Consider the following 22,716-nt stretch of genomic DNA (forward strand, 5'->3'; position numbering starts at 1 on the left):
TTCCCTCATTCTCAGAACCAGAAGGTCCTGTGAACCAAGCAGACAAATCAAACAGATTTCTTCTTCCCCTTCCTAGTGGTCTTGTGGTTTTTGAGAGCCAGGTCAATTACTTCCTTCCTTACTGGCCTTGAATGTCCCATGCATCCAGACAGAGAGGTGGTGGCGATGACCCAGTCACAGAACAGGGAAGCATCACAGCAACCAGAGCAGTCTATAGAATCAAGGGGCTGCAAGACCTAAATTATGAATTTTGACTGCTGCTGGACAGTGAGACCTGAGCTGTATTATAAAATCTATATGATGCTATTATATTGATTCTGCTTGTAGAAATCCTCTGCCATTTTAATCATAAATTCTGTGCTACACTAATCATAATATATTGTTAAGAAATAAAGCTTTAATTGTAACTACAATTAGTGCCACCATCATTCTGCCAAGGATCCCTGAAAGTACATGTCTGTCCTCTCAGTGTCAGGTGATGCCTTGTGCAGTCAACTAATATTTTCACAGACAGACACTCTACAAACTCTCTGGGCAACCTGTTCCACTGCTTGACCACCCTCCCAGTAAAAGTTTTCTTGTGTTCAGGTGAAATTTCATACATTTCTGATTGTGCCAATTGCCTATCTCGGCTTGCCTTTGCACTCACTGTCTCATTGGGCACCATTGAGTAGAGCTGTGCTTCCTCCCTGTCATTCTGTCACATCAGGTATTTTTACACATGGATGAGATTCCTCTGAACCACCTTCTTTCCAGACTGAACAGGGTCAACTCTCTCAGCCTCTCCTCATATGAAAGCCCATTAATCATCTTTGTGGCCCTTCACTGGACTCACTCCAGTAAACCCATCTCTATCTATTGTACTGTGAGGCCCAGAACTCAACTCAGCATTCCAGATGTGGTCTCAGTAGTATGAACAGAGAGGAAGGATCACCTGCCATGACCTGCTGGCAATGCCCTGCCTAATGCAGCCCAGGAGGCTGTTGGTCAGCTTTGCTGTGAGGGCGCATTGCTGACTCATGTTCATTTTGTCATCCACACAGAGATCGTACTCTGCAGAGCTGCTTTTCAGTCAATCAGCCCCCAGTGTGTAGTGGTGCATGGAGTTATTCATCCCCAGATTTACAGGGGATGTTGTAAAACTTCATGAGCTCCCCCTCTGCCCAACTCTGCAGTCTGTTGAGGTCCCGCTGAACAGCAGAACAACCACCTGGTCTAGCAGCTAATCCTCCCAGCTTTTGTATCATCTGACAACTTGCTAAGAGCAAACTCTGTCCCACTGTCCAGGTCATTATTAAATACGATAAACAGCACCGGCCCAAATATCAAACCCTGGGGTACAGCACTAGTGACTAGCCTCCAAATGGGCCTTGTGCCAACCTCATGGGCATGGTTATTCAGCCAGTTTTCAGTCCACCCAACTGTCCACTAAACTAACTCAACACTTCACCAGGTTGTACGTGAGAACATCTGCTCATCCATCCTCATCCACCAAACTACTCACTTTGTTATAGTTGGCTATCATGTTGGTTAAGCACAATTTCCCCTTTGTAAATCCATGCTGACTACTCCTGATCACCTCCTTAACCTCCATGTGTTTGGACATTACTTCCAGAATTAGTTGCTTCTTCACCTTCCCAGGGATCAAGGTGAGGCTGATCAGTTTGAGTTTGCCAGATCTGCCTTCTTGCCCTTTCTGAAAACGGGACTGACATTTGCTTTCTTCGACACTTCAGGAATCTGTCCCAATGGCCACAACCTTTCACGGATCACCAAAAGAGACCTCACAGTGACATCAGACAGTTCCCTCAGCACTCCTGGGTACATTCTGTCAGACCACATGGTTTTATGTATGTTCAGTCCATTTAAGTGTTCCCTAAGCGGACCCTCCTTCAAAGAAGGTAAGTAATCCTTGCTCCAGACTTCCCCTATGGTCTTACAGTCCTGGTATTTCTGAAACCCAGTCTTACCAGAAAGGCCAGAAGCAAAGAAGGCATTGAGTACCTCGGGCTCTTCTGTGTCCTTTGTCACAAGGGCCCCTACCACATTTAGCAGTGGACCCATGTTTTCCTTGGACTTCCTTTTGCTGTTTCAAAACGAAATTTCAAACTAAGAGAACTGTCTTCTTAAAACTCTTACTTGACATCCTGAAGCATTTCACTAGCAGATTGTCCCCATAAGTCAGTGTCACAGCATTTGTTACCAAACAGACAGCTTCATCACCCTCTGGTGATGTATTTATATATTCTTTTCTTGTTGCCCTTCACACTTCTTGCAAAATTCAACTCCACTGACATTTCCCACTAACACAAGTGAGAATTTTAGGAGGAAGCATTGGTACAAGGTTGCAATTAGTTAACTGAACAGCAATGCCATGGCTGAATCACTGAAATCATCAGGAATGAAGAATTACATCAAAACCTTTAATTTTTCAATCCTGTGAATGCTAGAAACAAACAATAAAAATTAAAAGGCAAGATGAGGTACTCGAGCACATACACAGCAATATTCTCCACTCTCATTACTACTTTCACTACTACTATCATTTAAAAAAATGGTTTTGAAATAGTAGTCCTCTATGGCACCATTTCTCAACTAACTTAATCACTAACTGACATTTCCATCTAATTTATGAAAAAGATAAGAGAGAACATAATTTCTTTATATAGAATATAGAATACAGTTTCTAAAGTAACTGTAGAACCTTCCTTTTTGCCCACCAGGACAGATGAAAAGGTTACAGAGCTGTAATACTTCCAGGATGATAACAACAATCACGTTTGTATCTGTCAGAGTGCCTACACTACCATGTGTTAATCAGGCCTAATTTAGCTGGCAAAGAAGTGCCAGATTACTAATTCATATGGCCAGACACATATCGGATCATTTCTGTCAAAAATTAGCCCAAGAACTACTACACTTCTAAAATGAAGAAAACCATATCGACAAATTCATCCTCTGTGGGAATTTCTACAGCAGCTGGTCTTTGAGAGATGCTCAATTAAAGCAAGGCTGATGGCTGCTGCTTGACAAATCAATTCAGAGGTGACAAATACAGAAAAAAAAGCACAGAAGCAACTGTGAGAACACTGTAGAAAATTTAATGTTGCCATAATTAGCCAAGGAGCAGTCAAGCCGAGAAGCATCATTGTAAAGCTGCACGTTTTTTTCTTAACAATCCACAAGAAATGAGAGATTCACTATTTTTTCAAAATTATCTAAAAATTTTTCTTCTTTCATATGACATAATACAATTATTAAAAATCATAGTATCAATAAAGCAAGGGAACATATTCAAATAAAAATGTCAGTTAAAAATATCTCATCAGTAATCCATATTAGTATTTTTTAAAGGACCCATCAACCAAATACCAAAGGAACCATTTACTTGCTGAAACATCGAGTTATATTTACCTGTATAAAGTCACTATCAAAAGAAATCCTAAGAGAAAGCCAGGTTCAGGAAGACTGCAGTTAGACAGCCCTAATAACACTCTCAAAATAAAAGTGACTTACAAAAAACATATCCTGCTGTTGCTAAAATGGGTCATTATAACACCAAATTTCTCTTCTGAAAAACAGGATTATTTTTCTAAATTACGGAAACGGGACACAGCTCCTGATAAGCAACAGGAACTCTGTCCAGGTTGGCTACTAAGGTAGAACCTACTATTTATATAAAAAAGGCATGCAAAGTCAAAGCTGTGCCTACCTCATCAAAGGTCTCTGTCATTTTTTGCATGACATCCTTCTTGTGCAAACTTTGAAACATCTCTGCTGTTACCATGCCTAGGAAAGTAATGTTTTAAAAACAAGAATTATCAACAACCACACAACATTAATCAAGTCCAAACCACAGTAAGGACTTTATTTCAAACTTAGAAACACCAAAAAAGGGGGGTTCTTTTTTATCTATCTGCTACACTTCTATGGGCAACAGATACATTAAGAGACACATAAGTTCACTGATAGGAAAAAGTACTGATGAACCAAAACCGAAATTCACTTCAGAGAAGTCTGCTCTGTGCTGTCTGGCCCTGTCTCTGTCCACTCATTTACTTCAAAGATTTACTAAAATTTTGCCCACTGCTAGTCAAAGACCCCAAAATACTAGAGAGAAGGCATATTAGGCAAAGACCTCAAAAAAAAAAGAAGTGTAAAAGGTACATTTCTAGCTGCCTAAATACACTCAGAAGTTTCAAACTAAGAGAACTGTCTTCTTAAAACTCTTACTTGACATCCTGAAGCATTTCACTAGCAGATTGTCCTCATAAGTCAGTGTCTCAATGTTTGTTACCAAACAGACAGCTTCACCAACCTCTGGTAAAATGAGCCACAATGAGGCAACGGACTGTTTTTCTAGCCACCAAAGCAAGGAGCTGAATTTGTTAGCTGCTTCTTTTCAAACAAAGATACCAGCAATACAAAATAAACTCAGAAATTACAAAACAAGTGGCAACTGAAACACTGGATTTTAATTAGAACACTCATCAAAACCATCTTCCCTACGTGGGGATTCTGCGAAGTGATGTGACATGCCACTTCAGAAAGCTGACCTTGCAAACCATGTTCAAACACAACTCTCAGAGCTGGAATGCTGTGAACACAGAGTCAAAGAGTTTAACCAGCAGCATTCTTTACTATTAGTCCTGCCCATCTGGAGTTTGTCTTAATGAACAGTACAGATTATAAGTACATGATTTACTGAAGAGAAAAATTCCATTTTAGAAAGCACACTTCAGACTATTCTCATCCACAGACAATGGAAAGGGCTACTAAGAGGGTAAATTACCTTGACAGCCTGAGCACTGAATGAAGAAGTTGATCAGATCTAGAAGTGCCACATTCCTGTCTTGTTTATAAGCTTCAACCCAGTCATCTACTACAGACTAGAACAGATGAAAGAAACTCATTAGTCAGGAGCTGAACACAGTATGCTGTACTCCACTGACAATACCCACAATAAAGACACAAACTAACACTGTTCCATCTCCATTAAATTATAAAAACAAGAATAAACTCCACACAATTCTGTTCCATTTCTAATAGTTTTAAAAGACTCCTGTGGCAAAATGAAGCCTTAAACTACTCATAACCACAGTTTTAATAAATTTAATATAAAAAAAAAGTCATCCTCCTGACTTCTTGCTAGTATCGAAGTAACAGTTTAATTTAAAAACAAACAAACAAACAAACAAAAACACATATATTTAACCGCTGCACCATCTAATAATTAATATTAAATTATACTAGCAATTTTGCCTGGGAGCTTCCTTCTCCAGCACTTGGTTTGTGCAGTAAATTGAAACAGTTCACATACTACACTTAAACCAAAAAACAAGCCATCCAGGCTTCAACCCACTGGTAGCGCCACATAGGTCTATTAAATTCCAGCAGCAGCAGAGCTCAAGCTCTACTGCCTTTCCAGGACCTTCCCATCATGGTTTGCATAGCAGAAGGCAAGCTCTTCAGGGAGCTCTACTGAAGTTAACACAGCTTAAGCATGGCAAAAGTCCATCCACACAAACATCTTGGAAAAACTAAGGTTCAAAATATAAATGTACTTTTCATGCATTCGTACACAGATACACGTACACTTTGCTTACAGACACTACACACTGGAGACATAGGTATAACTCTGTACAAAAATATTTGGGGCTCCAGATTTTCATACACATATACAAACATAATGTATACATGTGCTCACAGAGTATGGGGAGGTGGGCTTCCTCACACTGAAGCTAACTATATAGTAACAGGAAATCTGACTATTATACAAACTACTGTCAAACCACATTGGAATAGAGGTAAAAGAAAAATACCAAAACGAAACCACCTGGGGAGACAAAAAAAACAAGGAAGGCCTGATTTTCAGCATCCTGGACAACTAAAATCTGCTACTGATGAGACTTTTCCACACTTTTAAAAATAATTATCTTCTAGTATGTTCAGGCACTGCCTTAGGAACACTGCTTTAGGTATAATTCCGTCCTCTTTTTACATACCTGACAGCTACTTTTTGACTAATTTCTTGAAGATGCAAGATGCTCTTTTTAAGAGTCATGCTCATAACAGTTGTTCAATCAAACATGTTTCTTCCCCACCTATAGCAAAGTGTAAATGCTACACAGTATAAATGACTGAAATACTGTTTATCCATCTTCCTTCTACCAAGTCCTTACAGAATTCAATGCTAGAAATACCTGCATGGCCTGCTTCCCCATGCTAACCACTTCAAACAATGTAACTGCCTCAATGACTTCGCCATTCTGCAGCCGGCTCACTCTCCTGCTACTGGTAGAATTCCTCCTTATGTTTTCACACTGTTCTCGGACCTTCCGTTTCTCTCTCTGAAACGAGTCAAGCAAAGAAAGCACGTGAGAAAACACAGTGCACAGCAGACGTTCACAGATACGTGAATTATCCCCTGAGTTTATTTCACACTTATTGCAATCATTTCCCCAGGCTGCTAACTTTTATCCCCCAAGGACACCCATAAAGCTTTCTCAAACACAACTGTACTAAAAGGGAATGAAAGAAAGGATTTTTATCTGTTTGAATTTTTTCTCAACAATGAGTCATAAGCATAGGAAGGTATAACAGGAAAGAATCTTCTGTACAGTTGTGTACCACCCAGAAGGCAGTTTTCAGTGTCAGCTGTAATTTCTGAAGAACAGACAGCGAGCACGGAAACTCCTCTATATCTTTTCACTCTCAGGTTAAACTCACAAACTGCAGATCAACATCAGCTGAACACCAAGCTCAGGGAAGGAAAATCACATGCTGAAACGAACTGAGAGCCAGCATTGAGGCTCTGATGCCAGCCTCAGATGCCAGCCTGGAATTTGAGGGTCAAGCTATATCCAGTAACTAGATTTAAGATCCACTGAGACCACTTTATGTAATACTCATTTTTGTAACAATGGAATGAGACAGAAAATAAATTCTGCAATTTAAATAATTAAATATTTTTTAAAAGTTTTAAAACCGACTTACAGGTGTTTTCAGGTTGCCGTTTCTCACACAGTTGCCATTCTGCACAGCAGACTCAGGCACAGTCTCATCATGGACAGCATGCACTCTGAAGTGTAATAAACATTTGAAGGGGTTGTTGAAGGGGTTAGCAATGAGAACACAGAACTACACACTTCAGAACAAACAACAGAAGAAAATAAAAGCATTTATATGTATTTTAGTATTTTTAATTAATTGTTTGGAAGTTATGGCATTTTGTTACTAAAAAACAAACAGCAAACTTTAAAAGTACAACAGAAATGTGGGCCTTTTTCAGACTATTGGCTTTCCTGTAAGATATCCGAAAAATTAGAAAACTAGGAAAACTATCAAAGATACCAAGGAAGTAGAAAGTAAGTAAATGAAACAGAAAGCTGATGTTGACTCAGTGCAGCCTTTGTTAACTTAAGAGCTTTGCACCATGAACCAATAACACAAGTATGCATTCATTCTGCAGGTGCTCTAAACAAAACAAGGCAGTAATATTTGATGGGTGTACAATTTAAAATGAGAGGAGGAATCTGGTTTATTTTGTCTATAAAACATGCTGAAGAAAAAACATAAGAAATTTCATTTGCAGGTCATTGCTAATACGATGGAGGAATAATTTTATAAAGAAAGATGCACCTTCTGGGAGATCTGAAGCCATACATTTATCTGCAATGAAATCATGCCACTTTTCATCATTCCCAATGCTAACAATGTGCTTTGCCAAAGGTCACATTTGAGTAGACGAGCTGGATCCCACTTGTGCAGCAGGTCCAGTGCTGGAAGCTGACTGCTATGGCCTCCTTTTAAACTACAGTGGCCAGGACATGAAGCCAGTTGACTTGTACTATAAGAAGGCACAAAAAGAAAGTAAATATGAGAGTATACAATTACTTTATTTTCATGATATTGTTGCAACAAGAGAGTGTGCTAACACAAGTGACCACTTTACAAAGGAAAAAACAGTGTATTACACTGTCAAATACAGTCAGCTCTCCAGTATCCAGTATTGGCTAATCCAGATGGAGAATTAACTGTGATATGGATGCTGAGCCAGCTCAACTCCAGCAAGGTTTATCAATGCCAGATAAGCATTCCTGTTGTTCTACTTCCCAAGACTGCTTTGCAAAGCAAATTCTGAGGCTGAATAGCATCAACGGCACGACCAAGGTCCTGATGTTATTTTGTCAGTGAGAGCAGACAGACGTTTTTATTTAAAAACGTCTCTGTTGACTTTTTTAATCTACTGAGACACTTCAAGAAGCAACGTAGAATTACGCTTCCAAAGGCTCCTATAAAAATTCTATATAAATATAAAATTACATAAAAATGTGCAAAATTTTTAAATACAATTATGTAAATGCTTACCTTCCCTACAGAGAAAAGTCCCATGAAAGTTAAATTCAATTAACCACTTCTCATAGAAAAGTTCAAAACATGCCACAATGTTTGACAAATGGAAGCAAAGAAAATAATTAAGGATGAACTAATCCTTACATCAGGACTTCTAGGCTGGACTTTTGCATGTGAAAAGTAGAACGAACTATAGTTCACAGCTGAGTCAGCATGATACAGGCAATCATTTGCAAAAGTTTTCAAGGGTCTTGATTTATAATTGTGAGCCACAGAAATTAAGTATCTCAAGTACTACCAGAGACTTCCTACCCGAAAAGAACCAGCAGCAAGAGATAGCAATATGTATTGCTTTTCTGATGCCAGTTTGCTCTTCCCAGATTCTTCTACAGACCACAAAACCAAAAAGAATCCAAACATGTTTGTCAAGTAAATGGTTTTCCTCTGTGATTAAATCCCTTCACTCTTGATTTCAAAGCAGAATGTAACACTACGGGGCTGGACTAACAAGTTCTGACTTGCACTGTTTCACTAGAACTACAACTCAGATGCAATCCAACATGGGTTACCTGTTTCTCCATTATACCTCAACATAACACTTAACACGCTTTCAAAAAGTTTTCCTGAATTGTTTACAAGTACTCTTTAGCAACCTACTCCATCCTGTAATGAAAAACGCATTGCATTTGATTACAGCAACTATGATTGAGTTCAAGTTGATTTAAAACATTTAACTAATTAAAAAATCAGAACTGCTGCAGGACAGTTCCATCAAGTACTTGTCTGATCACGTACTGGTTTTAGTACTTCCGTCTAGAACATACTTCTTTGAAGTTCTAACTCATTCATCTCTTTCCCAAGAACATCCTGAAAGATGGCACTGCAGACAATGTCTACTGGCCCTGTGCTACTTACTTTGTACCTCATGCAAGACAAAACGTACTTGTAGCAAAAGGGGCTCAACAAAGTGAGGGAATGTCTGGCATATGGAACAGCATGTTACCAAAGCTCAGCAAAACCTGCAAGAGTGAGAAGAACGCTGATCCACAGCTTCCTCATGTTGGGCTCACAATGCCAAATAAAACAATGTATCTGGGATGAAACCAGAATAACTGTCACACATGCAACTAAACACGTCTTAAACACTCAACAAATGTAAATAAACACTAAATATTAATACTAAAAAGCCATTTGGTTTCTGAACTGGTTTGGTTATCAGCACGCCACAGAACACAGCAATGCCCCAGGAAGAACTACAACAGACAACCTACGCTAAAGCAGAGGGTTTTTAAAATTCAAATACTATTAATACTCTTGCTTCTCTTTTCTCTTCTTTTTTTTTTTCCCTTTTAATACTGATGTTTCCAGTAAGGCTATTCATAAGGCAGGTACTTAAATATTTGCAGGAACTAGACCAACACCTAGAAACTGAATCCCATAAAAGCACTTAGCAATCAAATGAGATATTTAAATGGAGTTTTTATTTGCAAAACTAAATTTCTGTTGAAGAAACTGTTAAAAGAATTATGACATCACCTTATCCTCTTGAGCAAAATAGGAACTACTGTACCTAGTTGAGGAGGACATGGGGATCACTCCTGCAGCGATCCCTATCCATAACTCTATCTAACATCTTTTCAACTACAGGAGTGCAACAGTAGGTTTAACAAATTCTGAACTAGTTGGGCTTTTATTTCCTCCCCCTGTTATTCTACACCTGAGTATTTTTGCATACATAAATCCACTGCCTCAAGCACTGGAAGAAACAGCTCTTAGCCATTTAGTTTGCTTTCATCAGCATTCAGTAAGAAAGCATAAACAGAATTCCCTTCCTATCTCATCCTAATTTTCACCTTTATGCCCGGTTACATAACGCTCAGAGACTAATTTTTACCTTGCATTGCTGCCACAATACGGTCCTTTCACTAGCACTTGAAGTATTACTGATTAGATAAAACACCTGAAGAAGGAAGGAAGCCAAGTCCTATGTCTAGTTCTCAAACACAATACTATTGTGATAACTTCTGAACTCAGTTTTGGAACATTTGGTGACTAACACTTAATAAGAAAGCTAGCTGTTTACCTAAGAGATAACATTATTCCTTTAACTGTGTAAAAAGAAACAATCTATGTTACTGCAAGAATCCTACACATAGCTTTTTTAAAATATAAATTTCAACACAAGTGCTTCATCTTTAAGAAGCAACATAAGAAGCTCCACTAAACAACTACCAGGTGCCTTCATGACACTTCTGAAGCTAAAAGGTTGGTTTCAGATGAAACATACTTGAAAGGCCATATGGGAACCTATACTAACTGTCATCATGGACTACAACTCTCTCAGCTTTCATTAGAGGACAATGAATTAAAATACCTGGAGCAAACTGGCTCAGGTGACAGGATCAGCAAAGATTGGGCTGCAATGAGTTCAAAGCACGCAACACTGGACATCTAAGAAGCTTCACTCTTTGAAACCAAACAAAATATGCCCACATGTTTTAACTTTACCATTTATTTATTTATATCTGCTCTAGTAGAACTTCTAATTATCATTCTGTAAATATGAATACTTTAGATCATCTCAGCTGATGACTGAAAAACACATTATAAGATGGAGAAGACTGGATTCCTGACAAAAACAGCTATGCCCCCTCCAGTCCCAACTGGGAGCCTACAGATTACTTAGTACTCTTCCCCCTCAGCATCCCCAAATTCACCACTGAAGGAAACACATGCACTGACCATGAATCTGCCTTTTTCTTTTTTTCAAAGTAGGTTCATTCGCACTACAGTGAATAAGGGATAGAAAAGCTTGTAAGGCCAAGGTCCCTTTCAAACGGCATAAAACACTACATTAAGAGCATGCTAAACAATACATAAAAGGGAATAAAATTAAGACATTAGTAAGAAAACATAGTGCACAGCAAATGCCTTTTTTTCCCCCTCCCACCCAAAATGACACACTATAGATTGCCGCAGTATCTGCAAGGCACAAACCCACGGGACAGCACCCTAATTTATCAAATAAATTTGACAGACAACCTGTGCCAGGTCTTACTTTTGGCTGGGAAGGCTGCTGGCTGCGTTGAGCTCGGCTATCATTTCCGCTACATTCTTTCAGCAGCACAGACAGCAAAGTTGACACGACCTTCTGAAGGAACTTCACCGAGATCGGGAGCGTTAAAAACTTATCCCTTCGGCTTTCGCGGGCGAAACAGCAGCCGAAAACTGTCAAGAAAGGAAAACAAAGGGAGTTAATTCCAGGCAAACCGAGGCAGAAGGCCCCTCCCTCCCCCTGGCCACAGAAGAGCATGAAACAGAGACAGAAATTAAACCCACCGACACCGCCCCCTTCCTCCCGGGCGCTCCCCCGGCGCGGCGGGCCCGGGCCCCGCGCGGTCCTGGCGTCAATCACGGCCTTGCCTGGGCCCGTCGGGGGCGGGGAGCGCCGTCACATGGGCGGGCGGCGGCGCTTCCGCGGCGGCCGGAAGGACGCGGCCGGGGACAGTCCCTGCCTGCCATGCCCGGAGGAGCCGATGGGGCCCGGGAGTCTCTCGCGGTCGTTGCTGCTGCGCTGCCGGCGGGCGGCGGCGGCGGCCGCGGCGGCTCTGGGCGCGCCCCGCTGGCGCTGCCGCCCTCTGCCCGCCCGCCCGCTCAGCGCCGCCGCTCGGCTCAGGGCTCCGCGCCCGCCGGGCACGGGCGGCGGGGGGCGGCGCAAGGGGGCGGGGGGCGCCGGCGGGCATGAAGAAGAAGAAGAGGAGGAAGAAGAAGAGGAGGAGGATGAGGCGGAGCTGGAGGAGCTGCTGGGCCCCTCTCCGCTGGCCCTGGAGCCCGGCGCGCAGCGCGTTGCCATCGTGCACCCCGCGGTCAAGTGGGGCCCGAGGAAGTCGCCGCTCACCACGGGTGCGGGGCTGCGGGGGGGCGGGCGGGCTCCCGGAGCGCTGCGGTGTGCAGGAATACAGCCAGGGGATTGGGAATGAAGTACGCTGGGAGGTGGTGGAGTCACCGCCCCTGGAGGTGTTTAAGGAATGACTGGCTGCGGCACTTAGTGCAATGGTCTAGTTGCCATGGTGGTGTTCGGCCACAGGTTGGACTCGATGTTCTCAGAGATCTTTTCCAACCTAATTGATTCTGTCATTAGTGCCGGTAGTGTGAAGTGGACCCTCTCTTACAGCGGAGAAACTGCGAAATGCTGTTTGCAAAATGCAAGCTCGGATAAAAGGTCTAGGTCACTCTTTCCTTCTTTGACAACTTTTTAAAAGACAGGAAGCTGTCAGTGAGCGTTGGCAGCTCTGTGCTTTGACTTGTAAATCATACTAACTTTGTATCTTTGACGGTAAAACATCTCAGTGCAGGAGTGCACAGGTTCCTTAGGGAAACAGCTGGGTGTCCCCCTCATTAGCTGAATGTTTATAGCCTTCAGCCCTGAACTGAGCTGCCTGGCCATTTGGGCAGGAGACCTTTGACCTTAGGCTTGCCCAGCAGTTGGCTGAAGAGCAGGAATACTTTCCTGTTCAGAGAAGAGAGTGCAGTGAAGATGAAGTCTTGTATAAGTCCTCTCAGGGACTTAAAGAAGTGGTTTTATGCAGTTACTTAGTGATGCAGTCACCAAGAATTCCTCTGTAAGGACCTAATTTAGGACTGCTATTAGATTTCTCTCAGAAATCCTTGTAGCTAGCTAATATATGTGCTCTAATCTTGCACAATTAAAATATGTGATATATTTGATTCTACTCTTCAAACTCTAATTATAAAGTTGCAATAGAAAGTATTAAGCATCTTGTAAGTTAGTTTTTTATGTACAGAATCACAGAATAGTTTGGGTTGGAAGGAACCTTTAAAGGTCACCTAGTCTGACCCCTCTGCAATTAACAGGGACATCTGCTACTAGACCAGATTGCTCAGAGCCCTGTCCAACCTTGCCTTGAATATTTCCAGGAATGAGCCCTCTACCACCTCTCTCAGCAACATAGGAGAGGTTCAGTCTGTCTGATCATCTTCGTGGCCCTCCCCTCAGCCTGCATTAACAGCTCCATGTCTGTCTTGTGCTGGGAACCCCAGAGCTGGATGCAGCGCTCCAGGTGGGCTCTCAGCAGAGCAGAGTAGAGGGCAGAATCACCTCCCTTTACTTGCTGGCCACGCTGCTTTTGATGCAGCCCAGGACATGATTGGCTTTCTGGCCTGCAGGCACACATTGCCAGGTCATGAGGAGCCTCTCGTTCACCAGCACCCCCACGTCCTTCTCAGCAGGGCTGCTCTTGAGCTGTTCATCCCCCAGCCTGTATTGATACCAGGGCTTGTCCTGACACAGGTGCAGCACCTTGCACTTGGTCTTATTAAACCTCATGAGATTCCCATGGGCCAGCTCCTAGAGCTTGTCCAGCTCCCTCTGGATGGCAATAGACAATTTATATATGATATCTATTCTTGTATTCAAATTTATGTGATAGACCTAAATGTCAGTTTTATTAATGCTGCTAATTATAACAAATTGTCACATTGCAAAATAAAGTTTATAACCTTTTCAGAATTTACAGAAACGCTCCTATTTTACAACTGAAAAATAAGTAAAATATGAAGGCACCTTTCTGTCCAAACACGCAGAAGAATAGCAATGATCCCTTTCCATTTTTTGAGGCCCTCCAGATGAAGACCCTGAAGTCTGAAAAAATGTTTTGGAATGATTGTTGAAACACCACAGATAGAACAGGAAATATTTGTGTTTTACAAGAAATACTAACAATATGAGGAGAAAGCGGATCGTGCTTATCTTTAAAAATATATTACCTTTTGGACCAAGGTAACACATTTAGTATATAAATTACATTTTGCTGTCTAGAGACACTTGATAAATCTGTTATGAGAAGAGGAAGATTTTGGCAAATCAAGACTGGATCTACTGATCTGATGTACCCATGTAGTGTTTTTCAGTCAGTTTTACAAAATCCTCAAAAGATAAGTGATGCACCAGAATACAGGATTGGAATTTGCTGGTTCTAGCAAGTCGTAAACTAGTGTAGGTCCTTCACAAATAAGTGGCTGTGAAGTAAGCAGCAGGATATGCCATATTAGTAATTCTTAAAATATTACCTCAAAACACCAAGGTGTTAATCACATGGTTTTGTGCTTGTCTGAAATAACAGATTTTCCAGCTAGTTGTTATTTTCACATGTTTAGCCAAAAAGCTTGGTAATTTCTGTCAATGCAATTAAAAATTCTTCTAAATCAACAAGAGCAAAAATAATTTATACTGGCAAAAAATGCTTTGTGTGATAAAATTGCTTCAAACCATTCAATTACTCTGATTAGAGGTAAGACATTTTGCTCCTTGTGCTAGAGGTTAAAATAAATACCCAAGTAGAATTTCGGTGTAGTGTAGTCTTTCCATGTTAATGCATGTACTGTAGTTATTGGAGATCCGAGCAGAGTTGTGATGGTACATTGTAATCTTTATTTCTTCTTTTTTATTATTGTTATGTTCCTGAAGCTGAATTACAGATTGCTGAGGCCGTCGCTCTTGTAGATACTCTTCAGAATTGGACAGTTTTAGATAAAATAATTATTCCTACAAAAAATCCTGACAAGAAGTTTGTTTTTGGCAAAGGGAACTTTCAGGTTTTGACAGGTAAGGACTGAGATCTTTCAGCACCGAATCACTCTGAATACAAGACTTTTGCAGCTGAACTGTTTAAGGATAGGTGTGAAAGCTGAATAGAGGGAGAATTTTGTTTATCCATCATACACATTTGCAGACAAACTCCAAATAATTTTTTAAGGTTACAAAAGCAATACAGAAGAGGCATAACCTGTGCTCACAGCAAATATGTGAGGCAACTTAGTAAGTTTATGTGATGGACATAAGTGAAACTGGCAACTGTTCTTGGCACAGTACTAAATCAGTGCAATTGCAACTGTTCTGTGAACAAAGAATATGGTGCCATTTGACATTTTATGAACATTCTACTCAGTGCAAAATGGTTTATAGTCTGGAAATTTTAAAAAGAGAATTTACATTTAACACTATATTTTGCAATGGTTATCTTTCAGAAAAGATTAAAAAATTGCCACACCTGACAGCTGTCTTCTTGAATGTGGAAAGAGTATCTTCACTGACAAAGGTAACTGAATATACTATCAATACCATTGCTATTGTTTGGAAGGTATTGATGTTATGAGAAGCGGTCAGTTATGACTCTGAATTTGCAATTGGTAATATATGAAGGCACAGGACTGAGTTTTGTTGAAATGAAACTTAATGCCTATTGCGTTTGTCCAGTTGATATATGTTGCCAGCTCTTGTGCATGGAATTTTTCAGCAGCCTAGTATCATTTGTTACAGACTCATCTCCCGCATTTGCCACTGCCCTAGTTAAAATGCTGGAAAAGTTACTCAAGGTCTTGTTCACAACATGGTGGTTTTATGAAGAACGTCAACATTTTGGAATAGCTATATGCTCAAGTGCTTATACCTGTACTGGATAATGTCTTTATTTTCCTATAGTTCAGTGGATGCTCAATTGTAATTTGAATATGAGGTGTAAATTCAGAGCAAGATTACTTTTTAATGTTTCAAATATTTAAACTTTCATTCCTAACCCTTAAAAAGAAATGTTGAGGGGCAGAGCATACTTCTTTTTTTTAACACTGGCAATAAAACTATTGGTGCATGAACTGTAGATACTCTTTTGAAATGCTTAGACAAACTGAAATAAATACTTTTTTGGGTTTTTGTATGTATAGCATCATGCAGAGTGTAAAGTGCACTCAGACTCTGCAAGCAAACATTAATGCTTTGCTGGTAGTTTTGAACGCTTTTCCTAATTATAAAATGAAGAGATGGTAAATATCTCTAATAGGTGATTATCTCAAGCACTTCCTTTTATTGATGAAAGGGAAGTTGAAATCGTTTAATTTCAATTTCCTAGTTTTTATTCTCTGAGTATGAGTTCTTTTAGTACTAGATTTGCTGGTTTTTTCTTTTCACAAATCTAGATCTTAAGAGCAATTAAAGAGACTTGATTCAAGAAAGTGTTTGAGAATATATATACAACATGTATATATGGATATGTATATACATGGATGCACAAGCATTCTGAATTTTAGAGTTGGCATAGGAAAACTACTGCGTACTTTTAAGTGTCTTTTGCTGAATTAGATCAAGGGTGACGGATTTTGGTTAGTTGGAGTTTTCAAGTATTTTGTGAAAAACTTATTATTAAATATTTTTCCTGCCTTCCTCTCTATTTTTTTTAAGTTTTAGTAATCTTTTTCTTCTTATTTTCCTATGTTATCCCTATCCTTTCCCTTTCCAGCACTGCATAATTATTTTTTACAAGGACTTAACCACTGAGATTCTTGATTCTATGATAATGCTGTAAAAGTTGTTGCCAGAATCCATTTAAGCCAATAGAAAGATTCTCGCTGAATTTGATGGGCCTAGACATAAAGTCCTACTTTCTAAACTCTCTTCTTAACTCCTTTCTTCGTGATCAACCAAATTTTGCCTTTGCATGCTCATAATCCTTGCTCATCCACTGAAATGGAATCCTGAGATCCTGTAAGTGTAGTGCTGTGTAGAAAATGATCTAGTGATACTGTGAGGGACAGAAGACATCTCAGTTATTTTGTCTTACATGGCTAAAGAAAGAACTAGAAGGTGCCTGGGGCGTGAAAGTCTTTGACAGATACACCATTGTACTTCACATTTTTCGTTGTAATGCCCGGACTAAAGAAGCAAAACTGCAGATAGCTTTGGCCGAAATTCCACTTCTCAGGTACCTCGAGCTGTGCAAATCACATACTGATATTTACACATTTTAGTGACTATTTCTTTACAGTAACAAAAATAGCAATACTTTCTTTACAGTACTGTAAAGAAAAATTACTTTTACAGTGCTTGCATAGATTGATTAGAAAATAGAAAAGTTTGCTATAATGTCATTGTTTTAAGCTGACAGGCAAAACCAGAAAGTGTTCAATAGATAGTCTTAAAAAATGCATTTATCATGAAAAAGTTCCAGTTCTTTCTAAAATGGAAGATGAATTCCAAGAATATGTAGGAATTGGATATGTGTATCCAATATATGATATTGATGGGTTTAATAAGGAAAGCTATAAACAAGGAAGATTAAAGGCATTAATATGTGTCTGAATTTTCCACAGTTCTGCATTACATGGCATAGAAATGTATACATGGCAGTTGGTGAGAGTCGTGGGGATGCATCAGAGGTATCTTTGACTCTCTGAAATTTCAGTATAGCAATTACAATTTGCTGAGAGAGTTGCATGCTTCGTCAAACCACAGTTGAGCCAGGAAAATCTGGATTTTTTTTGCCAGGCTTCTTGCCATGAGGAGATTTTATTTACAGCTCGGTCATTTGCTGTTTTTATTTGTACTGTCAGAATATCACTACTGCTTCACATTTTTTAGGCATTTTAGGATAGCTCAGCTAAAGAAAATTGATTCTAGTTAATTGTTACTCTGCTGCCAGGTCAAATCTGAAAAATGAGGTGTCTCAGCGAGATCAGCAGAGAGGTGGATCAAGATATATCATGGGCTCAGGTAAAGTCTAAGTATTCTCATGAATTAGAAGATTTTTTTTCTCCATAGCCTTTAAACAAATTTAGTTGCATCTTACTTGCTTTGGAGGAGGTCAGGAGGAAAAACTGTCCTGCATGTTCTGCATCTAATTAGGCAAATGTACAAAGCAAGTTAAATAATAAAGTTTTGGTCTGTACTCTCTCAGTAAGTGGCCAAGAACAGACTATTTCCTGCCACAGGGGTTTATCATAAGTGTGCATGGATATTCTAAAGTACTTAGCATATATTTTAATAATTACTTACTCTGATTCTTAGGCAAGAATACATAGCTTTAGTTGCTTATTTCTAACTTCATATTCCCTAGTGCTAACTCACTTGCTTTCCAAATGCACAACACTTAGTTTACTTTTGTAAACTATTCGGCCAATTATTCACCTGTATTTTTCAGGGGAAACATTTCTGGAGACACAGAATCGTATCTTGAAAGAAAGAGAACTTAAAATTAGGAATGCCCTGGAGAAACTAAGAAGAAGAAGGTCTTTACTTAGAACTCACCGCAGAAAACGCGAGTTTCCAATGATCTCAATCATGGGCTATACTAACTGTGGTAAGCAAAACCTCCTGAAATTGTAATGTGAAAGAGATTATATTGTCTAATTTTTAATTAGCAACTCTAGCCAGAATCTCATTTCTGTGTGAATAGGCTTCATATTTTAATTAGTTTTTAAACTGTGTAATGAATTTATGTCAGTTAGGTTACAGTTAGGAAAGCAAATTAAGCTGCTTGTTTTTTTCAGTCTTGGAGACATGTTTTGGAGAAATGCCTAGCACCTACTGTGCCAAATAGATTTTATATATAGTGCTGAAGACTGTAGTGTTGGTGTCCCTTTATATGAGACTACTACTTGATCAGAATGGGTAGAGAAGAGTACATGGGTGTTTAGATCACCGTGAAGGCTTGAGGCATAGGAAGAAAATTGAGAAGAGTTGCCAGTTGATCTGAGAAATGTGCTTAAGAAGCACTGTAGCTTTTCATGGATTATGTGTAGTGTTTTGAGACGTGTTCCTAAGAGACTATAAATAAAGCTTAAGTGTTTTTTTGTTTTTTAAATTTGAATTCTTAAACAAGGCATAAATAGACTTTGGACTAGACACTTTTTTCCAGATTACATTATCTTAAGACCATTTGATTTTCTTATTCAATAACTTTATAAAAACAAACTTACCTTGCACAAAAATGTGGGTAGGTCACTTTACAGATCAAATCAGTCTTTGATCATCTTGTGATTTCACAGCATAGCTCCCATACATTCATCTTAAACCCAACTCCAAGTTATAAGACTCTCTTTGGTTTTCCTAACATCATATAGGTAATTGATCACAAAATTACTAAATTACTAAATGATCACATTAAAATTACTAAAGTAGATGTGAAAATATGTTACGTCATACAATTCACCTGGGCCTTGGAAATGATATTTTTACTTGAAACAAGCCATTAAAATCTTGTCCTTTTTTATTTAACTAGGAAAAACTACTTTGATCAAAGCCTTGACTGGGGAAGCAGGACTTCAACCCAGGGATCAGCTGTTTGCTACTCTCGATGTTACAGCCCATGCTGGCTATCTGCCTTCACATATGGCAGTTATTTATGTTGACACCATTGGGTTCCTGACTGATCTTCCACATAATCTGGTTGAGTCCTTTTCAGCTACGTTAGAAGAAGTGGCTTACACAGTAAGTAGTTGACTATAAAAATTGAGAAATGAAATTAATTTCCTGTAAGATAATCCTCACCCCTTCAAAAAAGGGGAAATTAATTGACATGCTGTTCTTAGTGAAACATCTGGCTGACTATAATAGTTTCCTAAGAAAATTATGTATATATCTTACAGTAAACCAGTTTTCTGATACTTGAAATTATGCAGAACATACAGATATGAAGAGATTTTGGAAAGGGCTTATTTGGAATATATGTGTCCTTCTCCATGATATGTAAAGCAGATAACTCAGATTGTGTTGATTAAATATCTGAACAGTGCACCTGAGTGAGTTGAGACTAGCTTTCTTGGGAGCTAAAAATGAAATAAAACTGCTGAAATGATCTGATTTTAACTTAACGTTTCCTATAGCACTAAAAGTGGGTGATTGTGATGTGATGCAAGCAGCGTGTAATTAACATAAATGTACTTCTCTAATTATTTTCTCATTATTTTCCTGTGTTATAGCAAAGTGTAAAGCTGCATACATACACACAGACATTTAAAAAAAAAGCCTGTATCATCAAAGGTAATTAAATTCAGTGGTAGCTAGATGCTAGAATGCTTCTGAGGATTAGATTTCACCAGGGCTTTCAAAACCTGGCTGAAACTGTCCTGTTTATTTTTCTCCAAAGTGTTAAATGAAAGGCAAGAAATTTGTTTCTTACTAATTTTCAAAAGTTTAAAGCAGTGTCTTGAGCAAAGATGGTGAAACATTTTGAATGCAAATATTGAATTTGGTTGCTTGGTTTTTATCACGGCAAACATGATTGTGTGCGTACTTGAAACTGATAACTTCTGTATAAAGCTTTTTAATTGAAGCACCAGTAATAGTATCCTGAGAGCTAAGCATAAGGATAATCTTCTACATTTTGAATGTAAAAGTAGAATTACAAGTTACATGGGTTTTTTTCCCTCAATTTTTGAAACAGTTTTTCAGCCATTACTCTTGTAAAAGTGCTTTTTAGAGTTCACTCTTTTGCCTTATTGTTACACAGCCTTGCTTTGGAAAAGAATAGGTCAGCTATTACTTGAAATATGAATTCTGTAGCTAGCTTGGTTGGCAGGGTTTGTTTCAGGTTTGTTGGAGGCAATTTGTACTCAATGTGAAGTGAGATACGAAGCTGCTACAGATTTTCTTCCATCACGGTCTAAGAAACGGAATTGATTTAATACTGTTTTAGTAGTTAATTTTACAGTGCTAACCTGCCAGTATATTATCTAATGGATAGGGAAGTATCTCATATGAATAAGCAATACAAAAATGGTAGAAAATCTCTACAGCCTGGTAACTGGTGTTGTATATTGACCCTTGCTAGGATCTGATAGTTCACGTGAGGGATATTACTCATCCAGAAACCATCCTCCAGAAAGCAACTGTTCTGTCAGTTCTGAAGAATCTTAATCTTCCCAGCCATTTATTGGACTCAATAGTAGAAGTTCATAACAAAGTGGACTTGATAGAAAGGTAAGCAGGAGATGCTTAAGTCAGGAGATGTTCTGGAAGCTTTTTAATTCTTAGTGTAGAAGAGCTCCCACACTTCAGAATACATTTAATAGTGTTTCTCAATCTTTTACATATGTAACTATGGTCTTAAAAAGAATTAATTATCTTTTAATAACCAAAGAAATCACTTTAGTAATAAAAGAAGTGGCCTCTGTAGAAGGTGCCAGTATAAAGTAACTCAGTTAAAATTGAGTTTAAAATATTTTCACAATCTAATCTTCATGAACAAATGTGCTAGCCATTATTTTCTTTCAGGTATAAACCCACAGAAGAAAACGCTTTAGCTATTTCTGCTCTACATGGGCATGGTTTAGAAGAACTGAAACAAGAAATAGAGAAGAAAATACTGACAGCAACAGGGAAGAAGATTCTGACAATTAATGTCAACTTAGAGGGACCTCAACTAAGGTAAATAATTTTGAATTGTATGAAGGATTTGGAGAAATACGAAACACTTAGTTGTGCATGTCCTAAACCTTCCAAATCATATCATACTGATTTTAATCTGCTTAAGAATGACAGGTATAATTATCAAAGTTTTCCGACCTATTGACAAAAAATAGCCCCATTAGATATCCTGGAGAAGTGAAGCAAAGCACTTCATCTTTTCAAGTGTTAAATTACCTAGATAGAACATGTTGACCTAAACCAAGATCACATTTTATGCAGTGTGTCATACCTTTAAGATGCTAATATGCTTTTACTTTTACAGTTGGCTATATAAAGAAGCAACAGTTCAGGAAGTAGAAGTCATGCCTGAAGATGGCACAGCCAGGGTGAAGGTGATAATCAACAGTTCTGCTTTTGGCAGATACAAAAACCTCTTTCCCAACAGTAAGATTTTCATGTCATGAAACTGAATCCTTTTCTAGGAAAAGAAACTGGTATCATTAAGAGAATGCAAAATGAAGTTAATGACCTGTTAGTCTCAGTGTTGAGAAGTTTATTTTTCTTCCCCTGTTGATGTTTTTGACACGTTTTAGAAATGGACACTGTTTCAGAAAACTTCTGTTTGGAAACAATAAGAGCTTTGAGCTTAATTTTATCAGCAAGTGCAAGGACAACACTAAATTTTTAATGTTAAAACTGTTGCTGGCTATAAGCTGTGGACCTCAAACACATGGAATGGCATCTGACTTAATCTTCAGAAAAGTAACAAGTTCCTTATAACATATAAGTAAAGCTTTTTATCCCCTTTTTCAGAATAAAATATTTATTATAGTTGTTTCAGATGATCTTTGGAAAATGAAAGTAAGTGAACAAAATGTTGTTGTATATAAATAAGTATGTATTCAAGTAGAATGCATGAACATAAACAAAATAACTGCCATGTCTTATTGCAATGAAGAAAAAACTCCATAGATTTGTATATTAAAGTATTGAATAAAGTTAGCTGTGAACATCTTTTACCCATGTAGTTTTCTTGCTTACAGTAATTTATCCAAAATGCTTATTAATGTGTCAGTTCTTGGAGAAGACATTTAAGGTACAGCAAACCTTTCCACAAAGGAAAACAAAAGAAAAGAAACCAATCACAACTGATCTATTACTTG

At 38.8% G+C, this 22,716-nt stretch overlaps 2 protein-coding genes across 3 annotated transcripts in view; one reads left to right on the forward strand and one right to left on the reverse strand.

Annotated features, from left to right (window-relative positions):
- Nucleotides 1-11,795, reverse strand: part of LOC113963558 (cohesin subunit SA-2-like) — a 59,084-nt gene extending 47,289 nt beyond the window's left edge. The window contains exons 1-7 of one of the 2 annotated variants that reach the window (XM_027674796.1): nt 11,695-11,795; nt 11,414-11,583; nt 7,642-7,849; nt 6,997-7,081; nt 6,204-6,350; nt 4,793-4,889; nt 3,713-3,789 (exon numbers count right to left, since the gene is read on the reverse strand). In XM_027674796.1, coding sequence (XP_027530597.1) covers nt 3,713-3,789; nt 4,793-4,889; nt 6,204-6,350; nt 6,997-7,081; nt 7,642-7,667 — 432 coding nt within the window. In that variant the 5' untranslated portion in view covers nt 7,668-7,849; nt 11,414-11,583; nt 11,695-11,795. The remainder of the gene's footprint in view (nt 1-3,712; nt 3,790-4,792; nt 4,890-6,203; nt 6,351-6,996; nt 7,082-7,641; nt 7,850-11,413; nt 11,584-11,694) is intronic. The other variant, XM_027674795.1, reaches the window with a different exon arrangement.
- On the forward strand, nt 11,796-22,572 carry GTPBP6 (GTP binding protein 6 (putative)). The gene is made up of 10 exons (XM_027674800.1): nt 11,796-12,258; nt 14,843-14,980; nt 15,403-15,473; nt 16,999-17,129; nt 17,847-17,917; nt 18,345-18,503; nt 19,425-19,633; nt 20,976-21,124; nt 21,419-21,571; nt 21,876-22,572. Exons 1-10 carry the CDS (start codon nt 11,811-11,813, stop codon nt 22,015-22,017), a joined length of 1,671 nt encoding a protein of 556 aa, XP_027530601.1. The 5' UTR covers nt 11,796-11,810; the 3' UTR covers nt 22,018-22,572.
- Nucleotides 22,573-22,716: the final 144 nt, after the last annotated feature.

Source organism: Neopelma chrysocephalum, unplaced genomic scaffold (genome assembly GCF_003984885.1).
Source record: "Neopelma chrysocephalum unplaced genomic scaffold, ASM398488v2 Primary Assembly neopelma1_25, whole genome shotgun sequence".
NCBI lineage: Eukaryota > Metazoa > Chordata > Aves > Passeriformes > Pipridae > Neopelma > Neopelma chrysocephalum.

Bases quoted from the DNA above. Each gene is read 5' to 3' on its own strand.
- GTPBP6 (XM_027674800.1), top strand. From the start codon at position 11,811: ATGGGCGGGCGGCGGCGCTTCCGCGGCGGCCGGAAGGACGCGGCCGGG. The intron at 17,130-17,846 runs GTACCTCGAGCT...CTCTGCTGCCAG, and splicing joins GCCGAAATTCCACTTCTCAG to GTCAAATCTGAAAAATGAGG. The intron at 21,125-21,418 runs GTAAGCAGGAGA...ATTTTCTTTCAG, and splicing joins AAAGTGGACTTGATAGAAAG to GTATAAACCCACAGAAGAAA.